Below are 10,696 nucleotides of genomic sequence, written 5' to 3'. Positions count from 1 at the left end.
CGCTGCAGGGCATGCGCCGCAGCGATGCTGCGATGCTCGACACGAGCGATTCCGACGTCAGCCAGAGCCTCGACTCGCCAGCCAGCCCAGGTGGCGGCGGCGGCGGCGGCGGCGGAGAGGATGGTGCCAGGGCTGGTGCCGGCGTTTCGACGGTGTCGTCGTTTCAAAAGATGGCGCTCAAGCCCGAGGCGATCCCTGGGCTGCTCGTGTACCTGCACGCGACCAAGCAGCACTGCCAGGAGGCGCTCGAAGGCCTCCAGGTCGCGGCTGAGCGCCTTTCGAGCCCGCGAGCGGCGGCGGACGATGACTGAGCGGAGAAGGAGACGGTGCTCGCAGGATAATGACCTCCGCTGTCTCTCCTGCCGTCCATCCTAGACTCACTGACGTTGCATCGACCACGCAATGACGACGAACGCGATCAACGATGACGACGACGACAACGACGGGACGAGGTCGAAGAGCCGCCTCGAGCGCCCGTCTATCCGCCACCAGGCCCGCCCGCCGGCTTGCCTCGCGTCTCGGTGGCCAGGATTCCCACACCTTCCCTCGCCATCCGTGTCTTTGCCCTGGGCATCCTGCTCTTTCATCCTGTACGGCCACCAGTGGACCGAAACCGAGACTGTCCGGCTGAGTCTACAGCATGCTTGCCATTGATCGAGAGCCTGTCGGCCGCCGCGGCTCGGAGCGATCCGAGCCTGGATCGGAACGAAGGAAGGGTACGGGAAGATGACCGAGGCGGTGGTCTGCCGCCGTGAGCCGGGCAGCCACGGAACAGAGTATGGCGTGCTCGGTGCTCAAGGGGATGAGGAGGTTTCAGGAAGAAGCTACGTGGGAAGGACGGGCGAGGCGAGGCAGAGGCAGAGCAGCATGCTGTGCGTGCCCATCTACCTGTTACCTCGCCCAAGATTGGAAGCATACGTACAGGTACGCAGGCAGGCAGGCATTCACGAGGCGAAGAACAGGGGCGCGCGAGTGTTCCGGCGAGACGGCGACGGGAGGGCGATGCGGGACGGGGGATCGACCACACACAAGCCAGCCAGCAAGCAAGCAAGCTCTGCGCCCCTTGCTGGGTGCCTGAAGGATCGTCGTTGTGCGCGCTGTTACAGAACGCCTGCGACGAGAGCAAGCAAGCCAGCTTGTAAGGATGCGATGCGATGAAGCCGGGTGGGTGCGGCAGACGACGGGGGCGGGCGACATGCCAGACCTTGTCTCGCCCTGGGGCGCCGCCAGTTGGAAATTCGGAAGCGGTTGGGGCTCAACAGGGCGCGACGGACGCGTCTACGTACCGTAGCTCGTTGGCCAGCTCGGGGTACGGTACGGTGTTGGTCTCACCCCCCACCCACCCCCCATCCCCCCCGCCCTCGCCTCTTTCTTCTTCTTCTCCTTCTCCCCCTTGGCCTGCTCCCCACCCCCCACACACGACCAACCGCGCTGATTCTCCTTCCTGTCTCGCCCGTCGATTCCTTCCGACTCAGACAGAGCTACGGTTGTGCAGGTACAACGTAACGGCATCGCGTCGTGCCTTCGCCTTTGCTGTACTTTCCGATGCTGCGCTATCTGTACGCCGCGCCTGTGCTGGCCGGTCGGCGTCCAAGAGCATGCCACGGCAATATCCATCTGGCTCGCAGTGAGAATACCAGCGACGCCGCCGTGCTCGGTCGATGAAGCGGCGTTCCCATGCAGGCGCGAGACATGGTGCCGCCCGCCGTCTTGACCGCCGCCACCCTGCCTATCTCTGATCTCCTTGGCTTGTGCTCGAGCCGCCGTTCGAGGTGCGAGACCCTTAGCAGCGGCAGCAGGAGCGGAAGCCCACATGGACGTCATGGAGCTCCCGTAACCACCGCCGCTTGCGTCGATATCGTCTCTGGCCGGCACACCACGCGTCAGCTTCCGCCGGTCGATACCGTCTCGCACCGCACCGCAGCGCACCGCCGCTACCTTCCGGCGCCTGGATGCTGATGCCACGGCCACAGAGGTAGGCAGCACTCGCTCCCGACTGCGCCTGATCGCAATCTCTCACGCCAACCCACACGCAAGCGCGCACGCACGCGAATCAGATCGGTTCGGATCCATCGTCCCGCGCTTTCCCATGGCGTGAGATGCCGAACCGGATCGCGCAGCGCGGGGATACACTCTCGCTCGCTGGCCGATAGATGGCGGTAGCATCTCGATGAGATTCGAGGACGGTCGGAACCGCGCTTTCGGCTTGCCCGCGTCGTCCGCCCTCGCCGCAGCCCTCGCCCTCGATGGGACAATCGAGGGATCGAGGTCTCGTTTGACGAGCAACACCAAGCGCAACCGCAGCGCGAGGATAACTGCGCTACCTTCCTTCTCGAGACCGGCGACTCGGGTCGACGACGGCGTCCCTCCCTCGACCAAGGCAAGACAGAGGGACGGGCGAAGGAAGCAAGCAAGGTGCCTGTTCGACAATAGGCTCGGATCGGGAGAAACGCACGGCTGGCACGTCCGATCCATCTTCCAGGTCGAGAAGCTCCTCGCCGGATCATCTGTCGCGTCCCGTTTCAAGCCGCCGCCAAACGACCGGCCGGGACAGGGGCGTGCGACCTTCCCGGTACGGAAGCGGACTGGACACGAAGAGGCATCGAGAAATGAGCAAGCAGGGCAGACAGGTGGACGCACAGCTGAGAGGCGACTGGCGGGCCAACGTGCGAAGCGTCCGTTCCTTCAAGCTTCTGTTTGCTTGCCTCCCTGGCAGTCCTCGCGAAGCGGTCGCCGGAAGCGCCAACCTAATCTGGCCGTCGAGCCTGACAGCCTGGCCGGGCGGCTACAGTAGGCTATCGGTGCACGCCTGAGGACGGACCAGGGGCCCTTCGCAACGCTGCCGCTTGCCATCCTACTCTATTTGGTCGCTGAGCAGCGGTGACAGGTCTAGGAACCAGGTGAGCGAGGCCGCCAGCGAGAACTGGAAGCAGAAGGCGGTTTGACAAGACCCGGTGTCCGCCTGCGCTACCGTACTAAGTACATACCTAACAACTTATAGTACCTGCCCTCGTTCCGTCCTGTCCATGTGAGAATACATGGGCAACAGGTGCGCCTGGATGACCACAGGACAGCGAGGGGTGCAGAGCTGGCTGTCGAGGCCTGTCTGGCATTGTCGACGCCGATCGCCACACGCAGTAGGCCGCTTCGTTTAGACTTGCCCGCCTGCTGCCAAGACCGGCCAGGACTCGCACGGCGACGACGGCAGCGATGGCAGAGGGACGGCCGGGAGCGGCAAAGGGGATGCCTGTCCAAACGAGGAACGGGCGGTCTGCGGGACGGCACCAGTACAGCCACGGCCACCGACCTGAGGTGCGTCCGCATCATGCTGAGCTTCATATTCTTCGGTCCGACCCCCTGCCGATGCACCGATGGACCAGCAGCGGAGCGACAAACAAGAGCGGACGGGCAAGCAAGCAAAGAGAAGGAACGAGGAAAAGTAGCCGCTCGTCAAGCGCCACCACCTCCTGTCGGCGCTCGAAGAACTCGTCGAGCGGGACGAATGCACGCGCGATCTGCCGCCAGCAAGCCGGCCAGCAAGCAAGCAAGCAAGACGATACAGGACGATGCATGCATATGGGCTGGGTGTTGGTTGGCCCAGGGCGGGTACGGGACGACGTGAGGTGAGCTTGGAGGACCCCTTGATTTGGTTCCGGCGATCGCATCGCACACAAGGTAGCGCGCTACGCGACCAGCCGACAGCGCTTTGCATAACTTCGTGGACCCTGGCTGCTGCAGCATGGCAGACCGGGCTGGCTGGCCGGCTTGCTTGTTCGCGATCCAACACGTACAGCAGGCCTGGCAGGCAGGGTGCGTGTCAGGCCAGGCATGAATGGCGAGAAGGACGCGTACGGACACGGACACGGACACGAACGGACACGAACGGGTCCAACGGCCACGGGCCCAAGCACGGACCTGTCAAAGCTGCCCGCCTGGCGCACGCATACAGAAGACGCCGTCGCATCGGATGGCAGGCGCCGCGCCCGCCCCTTTGCCTGCCTGGGCTCCTCTCTCCCTCCCGCCTGCTGAACCCTGTGGAACAGCTCGCGATCTGTTTTTCTCCTTCCCGCCACGACCCCTTGCAGGTGGAGCCACGACAAAGCGCCCCGAAAGAGCGGTAGGCAGGCGGGTATGGATCGCTCCACGCAGGGCCAGGGCCAGGGCCACTACAGTACCTGCTACATACGGCCACGGTCATGCCCGTCGCCGCCACGAGCTCGCTCCCGCCGCACGGGCTCCCGATGGACCACGCCTACAGTGGAGCCGGCAGAGTACGTCGAGTCGAGCACTGTGCCTGGCTGCGGCTCCAAGCCCCTCTTCCAACCGGTATGGTGCGTTTGGATGTGTGTCACTCTCTCGCCTCGTCTGGGCTCGCCCCCTCCCCCTGCTCGTCTGGACCTGGAGCAGGATCGCAAGCTCGAGCTCTACTCTTCCCAGACGAGACGAGACGAGCTCGGACAGCTTTCCCACCCAGCCTTTGCCGATACAGACCGCAGGAGCACGACGGTGGGCCAGGCCCCCGACCCGCCTCGCCTCTGCTGCGGCGTGGGTCAGATCGATCTTCTACAACAATCAGCAAAGAGAGGCAAGGGACGAGATCCGCTTTGACAGCAGTGCAGATGTCGGTGCGACTGACATTCAACTTTATCGGCGGCCGGCAGGCGAGCCCACCCAGACGGCGGACAAGGAGGGTGGTTATGCTTGAATTATCGCACTGGGGACGCCGATAGCGAGGCCGACGGCCTGAACGGGCTCGTGTCTGGCGGGCTCCTCCTGCCATGGTCCGACGCTGACCGCAAGCGCGACAGGCCATTGGCCGACGGTCACAGCATCTTGCCTTGATACAGTACCGGGCGGGGAGCAGGTGAGTTGATGGGACGCACGGCCGACGGGTCCTCTGGAATGTTTGTGCACCCTGACGGCCGGTCCCTGCCTTTGCTGGCTCGCTCCATTGATGCTCTCTCATCCTGCCAACTCGAGGTGCGGGCCGTGATTGCGCAGGGTCGACACTTTGCGCGGCCGGGCGTTGCTCCATTATTCTGTGCCATTTGCACATAGGCGTCCACGGCAGGAGCGTTACATGGCGAAGAACAGCGCGCCGGCGGCATGGTGATTGCTCTTGCTTCTGTCTCAACGGCCGAGCAACCGCCGCGCGTTCGGCCACAAGACGCAATTGTCGACCTCCTCTCGGCTGGTTCGCACCGCAAAGGACAGGTCGGAAGGCACACCGCAGGGCGCGATCGCCTTCCTTCCGGCGCGGCGCCCGACCGCTTGGTCCGACGAGGCGGGCGGTCCTCCGCCTTGCCCGCTCCGTCGCTGTCCCTTGTCACGACTTGCCGGATCGCACTGCAGCTGGAACGCTTCGACGGGGCAGGAGGAGCCGCGCTTCACATGGCAGAGCCCAAAAAGGGTAAGCAGTCAGATCCCGCAAGATGATGATGCCGTGCGTGTACGTGTCCCCGATGACAACGAGCAGCCTTCGCAACAGGACCTGGCTTGATTGCTCATACCCGTACCTGTCCCTGTATGCTGACAGATCCAACTGCGGTGGCTTCGAGGGCGCTTACAGGAAAGGCTGACAGGTCGCGATGTCCTTGTTCGTGATGCGACGACGAGCGGCTCTCGACGTTTGCATGGAAGCGGACCTAGCATGATCGTGTGCGAGGATGTCAAATGAGCATCGTCGAACGCGCCCCTGCCGTCGACCCTTGGCCGGGCCAACTCCGCCCACGGAGGCAGCTGGTCTTCTCCGGCCTGACCTGGCTGCACCGAATCGTCGCGGATGTCGCCTTGGCTGCAGGGAGGGGGCTTCGATGACAAGACAGGTACCTGTAGGTACACCCGCGACCGAGAAGCTTAGAGGGCTTGGCCAGCCGAATTGGGCCTGTCCCTCTTTCTTCGCGTCGACGAGCAAGCAAGCAACCAGCAACCAGCAGCCAACGAAGCCGGAACGTCGAGGCTTTCGAGAACGGCGCGGTGGTGAGTTCGTTGACCGCCGAATCCGAGTCGGGCAGACACACACACATATGGCACTTGCAGCCAAGTGTCGAGCGAGCCACGGCGGTGGCGTGCCAGCGCGAGCGGGCCTAGCCTGGCGGTGTGCGCTGCCCCGTTGGTGCTGTTCGTGCAGCCATCGCATGAAGCGCCGGCGAGTAATGCGCAGGTAGGTAGGCTTCCCGCAGTCCATGAAGCTGGCCCTATCCTGCCCTGGGCCCCGCTTTGTCCCATCGTGTTGGATCTGACGAACCAAGCCAGACCCTCGCACTACCGTCCATACACCGCGCCTCGCCGCGTCCGTACAGGCGGCGGCGACAGCGACGGCGTCCGCAAGCATAGCCGACGAAAGGGTAGAGAGCGTTACTCGCCGCGTCCCCCACCCGACCGTCAGTTCGTCGGTCAGCCAGTCGGGCCAAGTGCCGTCTCGCCTGCCTGGCAGACGATAGAGGTAGGTCCAGTACAGGCGGTGGTGCTGATGAGTCCACACCACCGCCGTTAGAGGCCCCTGGCATATCGACGAGCTGTTTCGTTTCTTTGTCCTTTCCAGGCGAGCATCGTCGTCGTCGTTGGTGGCGGCGCCCACAGTACTTCCTAGTAGCTACTGTACCATGGCGGTGGGCGGTGCTGCGTCGCTGCCTGCGCCTCCGCTTCCCATTGTGCGCGACGTGCGCCCCGACGACGGCGTTTGAAGACGGAGGACTCCATCACGCTCGACCGTAGCCTGGTGAGTGGATCGTTGCCTGTGCGCAACCGGCGCGAAGTCGATGTCCTCAGACAGATGTCGGATCTCTCCCTTCTCTCTCTACCTCCCGTCGACATGACGAGAGATCTAGGGCTTCGCACGGTGGTGGACCATGCCTTTGTTCGGGCTCGTGGGCCACAGAGACGATCCGGAAATAGGATCACGCACGGTCGTCGACGGGCAGGCCTGCCAGGTGAGGAGCGGGGCGTGAGAGAAGAGGAGAGGAGAGGGTCGAGATTGAGGCTTGCCGGTTTCAGATCCGGCCTCCTCTTCGCCCTTGCCCGCCCTCGATTTCTCACACCTGCCTGCTGCTGCTGCTGCTGCTGCTGCTGCTGCTTTGAGCAGGTCATGTCCATTTCTCGTTTTCGGCAGCTCACACCGACCGACAGGCAGGGCAGGCGGGCAGATGGATGGACGGGCGAAGCGATCCGGTGCACTGGGAAGACGGCCGGGCACGATCAGAGAGAGAGCTAGCTACAGAAGATCTCAGCGAGACAGGCAGGCCTACCCGTATATCCTGAGAAGATTCGTCGCTGCCCGTACGTCGGTTTGCTCATTGCTTGCTTGTTGGGAATCCTGGGCCAGTACGTCTACTGTGCAGTACTTCTGTAGTCATCCCGTCGCGGCTACGGCGTTAGTCGAGCCCGGCAAGGCTGCCAGGCCAAGCTAAGCTGGGACGGAGGAGGGTCGCATGGGAAGCGCCGGCTGGAGACAGATCGACTTCTGGCGCGTGCATTGCCGCCCAGCTCAGCCTGGCCTGCCTGGCCTGGCCTGGCGTCGTCGCCATCTGCTTGGTGGGGCCACTCCTGGCGGGCTGCTTCTCCGCCCCGCCTGCTTGCGCTTCCAGCTCAGCCCAGCTCAGAACCCAGCCCAGCCCAGCCCAGCTCAGAGCTCAGCCCAGCCCAGCGTAATCTGTATTTGCTGTCGGAGCGCGGAAAAGGACTTGCTACCTACCTCGCTTTCTCCATTGCAGGGACCATAGCGTAGCGCGGCACACCTGTAGCGTCATCCTGGATTCCAATCTTTGCCTCTAGGGCGTGAGAAAACCGCAGCCGCCCTTTTGGGCTAAGTTACCGGTAGCTGGAAGACGAGCCGCCCGCCTCGCCTTTGCCTTTGCTTTGGCTGGCCGGTCGCGTCGAGAAGGGTAAGTAGTTGACGTGGCCCCTCGTATCGGAAGCAAGACGTTCTGCCAACTCACGATCCCCCATGGTATCGACCAGGTCGATATCGAGCAGAGTGTAGCGCACAGAAAGCCAAGAAGGCAGCGAGGACGCGGCGACGGCAGCTTTCTTGCCCTCGAGACAGGGCGGCGGCCTGCTGATGCTGCCAAACAACGGGCGCCCTGGTATGGAAGGGCGGGGGCGGGCAAGGTGTCACCCAGAGCCATCTGGCTGGTGGCATGGGTATGCTGGCTGGCCTGGACGGCCTGGCCGCGAGCCCACGCACGCGCGCAGTGGATTGCGTTTTGCGTTGCGTTGCGTTGCGTTGCGTTGCGTTGCGTTGCTCGGCACTAGGCTTGCTTGCTTGCTTGCTTCTGTTGGCTGCCTAGCCTTTGCTGGCCTGGCCTACGCCGCCTGGCCCTTTTTGGGTGGGCTGGCTCGCTTGGCAAAGGTGCGTCTTTTTCCCCACCCCTGACGGCCCTCGCCAGAGACGAGGCCGGCGGAGCGTGGCGGCGGTGCCGTGCCTGTACGCACGGATGTACCGCCGAGTCGATCCAGGCCAGCCGTGGCCCAGACAGACCGACAGACAGACAAGCAAGCAAAGCGGCAAGGAGGTGGCCAAGGCGCAATAACCCCATGCCAGCCAGCCAGCCACCTTGGCCGTCTGCGTCTGCGTCTGCGTCTGCGTCCTTTGCCCTCGCACGCACGCGGAACAAAGCCGCCGCTGGTGATCCTCCTCATCTGCCCCATTCCCCCTGGGCCTGGCTGGCTGGCCTGGCTGGCTGCCTGATGACCAGCAGCTGTCACATCGTCTTTCTTTCTCCTGCCGCACCTCTCTGCCAGGACAGGGATCTGCAACACCCTGCCCTGCCTGCCTGCCTGCCTGCCCGTCGACCCTGCCTTTGCACGCACCCACGCACAGACAGCTGCCGCGTCGGTGCAGACCCTGAGGCCCCCTAGCCCTTGCCTGCCTGCCTGCCTGCCTGCCATCTGCCCAACTCCCCCGCAATCTCTCGACCGCCTCTGCTGGCCGCCGCCCAAAAAGACTACATATCCACCATCCTCTGCCCTCGTCGTCGGCTCGCTTTCCCCCTTTCCCTCATCACCTCTGCTTGTCTGTCTACCTTCGGGTTCCAACAATCTCCGGGGTCCCTCCTACAGCATCACCACGGCCAATAATCCACCACGCCAGCATCACCATCGCCATCGCCATCGCCATCGCCACCCTCGCACCTTTGCAGCATACATCCCGCCCGCCCTCGTTGCTCGCTCTCGGTCACGGTCGCCTTACCCGCTCCGCACCGTCCCAAAAGCCAAAGGCGCCTACAGCCTCTGACATCGAAGGCATCGCACCTCGGCCCCCCGCTCTCCCTCGATCTTGCCCCATCTCCGCACCGCACCATCCCCGCATCATCCCCGCATCGCACCACCCCCGCATCATCCCCGACCCCATCCGAAACCATCCAGACACCATCGCCAGGGACCCAAGACTCGACCGCACGCCCCGCTATACCATCCATCACACTGTCGCCCTTCCTCGCCGCGTTCGCTCCCATCCAGCATCACCCGCACCGTCTCCTCGCCGCATCCCTCCCCCACCTTCTCGTGTCACGGGGTTCGAGCATCCTGCCTCGATCCTTGCCTTCCTCAGAAGTCCAGCCTTCTCCCTTTCGTCTTCACACGCATTCGCCACGCCGTCCCGTCTCTTGCTGGCACCGCATTTCAGTCTGCCGCTTCGCTAATCGACCACCACCCCGGCGCAAAGAGTCTCCCCCAAGCCCTTCGCGCCTCGCCTCGATACATCCAGCATCATGTCGTCGTCGTCGTCGACGTTCCTCGCCGAGTCCATGCTGCGCTCACAGCGGCCCCGCCTCGGGCATCGCTCCATCTCGGACATGTCGCCCCTCGTCGACCCTTCCAACGACCCGGCCCCCAAGAAGCACCAGGCCAACGTCCTCCCCGGCCTCGCAGGAACCCGCGTCCGCGTCCAGAACGACGCCGTCAGCGGAGCACAGCTCAAGGATGGCACCCGTGCCCCCTTTACGCCCCTCCTGCCCATGCCCCCCGCCGCCGGCACCAAGGACATGGCCGACCTCAGCTTCCTCTTCCGCGGCAACCAAGACTCGGGCAACAGCACCCCAAAGGCCGACACCGCCGGCAGCAACACGCTCGCCTCGCGCCGCCAGGCAAAGCGCGGCGCATCCGAGGGCATCTGCCCCTCGTGCATGAACACGCTCCAGGCCTGCGCCACCTTTGGCGGTCCCTCCTGCGGCAGCCGTCGCCCGCTCCACGTCGACACCAAGACGGCCGCAGAGCAGCACGGCAGGCTGCAGCCACCCGCGCCCCGCTCGGCCGGCATGATTAGGAGGTGAGTCCCAGAGTGGTCTGCGGACAATCCCTGCACCCAGGACGAAGCAGGGCCTGACGCCTCTGGCACTGCTCGTACGCACCACTCCCTTCCCCCCACCGTCCACCAACACAGCTACTCGATGCCCGTCGCCACCCAGCAGGAGCACGAGGAGCAGAACCGCATCATGGCGCTCGGCGTCTCGCCCGTCGGCAAGTACGTCGCCAACCCGTCGTGGTGGTCGTACGGCTTCGCATCGCCCGGCGGCGCTCCGCTCAACCTCGAGCGACGTCCGTCGATGGGCCCTGCCCCGCACGAGCGCGTGCTGGCGCCGTCGCGCACCGTCGCGCAGCCCTCGCGGCAAAGGTCGAGCCCGTCGTCATCGCCCAAGGGCAAGGGCGCGCTTTCGAGCCCGCGCAACCTGCCGCGGTCACCCAAGGCGAGCCGCTC

The 10,696-nt window shown here is 64.5% G+C and overlaps 2 protein-coding genes across 2 annotated transcripts in view; both read left to right on the top strand.

The window, feature by feature from the left end:
- Positions 1–11: 11 nt before the first annotated feature.
- On the top strand, positions 12–311 carry PFL1_02626 (uncharacterized protein; the record flags this gene model as incomplete). Its single annotated transcript, XM_007880141.1, has 1 exon — positions 12–311. The coding sequence occupies one exon, from the start codon at positions 12–14 to the stop codon at positions 309–311; it is 300 nt and encodes a 99-aa protein (XP_007878332.1).
- Positions 312–9,710: 9,399 nt separating this feature from the next.
- The window catches only part of PFL1_02625 (uncharacterized protein), a gene marked incomplete at both ends in the record, with an annotated part of 1,928 nt that continues 942 nt past the window's right edge, over positions 9,711–10,696 (top strand). The window contains 2 exons of the mRNA XM_007880140.1: positions 9,711–10,267; positions 10,382–10,675. Of these exons, the coding sequence (XP_007878331.1) occupies positions 9,711–10,267; positions 10,382–10,675 (851 nt within the window). The remainder of the gene's footprint in view (positions 10,268–10,381; positions 10,676–10,696) is intronic.

The sequence above is a fragment of the Pseudozyma flocculosa genome (assembly GCF_000417875.1).
Source record: "Pseudozyma flocculosa PF-1 unplaced genomic scaffold scaffold00007, whole genome shotgun sequence".
NCBI classification, from domain to species: domain Eukaryota; kingdom Fungi; phylum Basidiomycota; class Ustilaginomycetes; order Ustilaginales; family Ustilaginaceae; genus Pseudozyma; species Pseudozyma flocculosa.
Note: the sequence above shows the minus strand (reverse complement) of the source record. Positions and strands in the feature narration are given on the sequence as shown.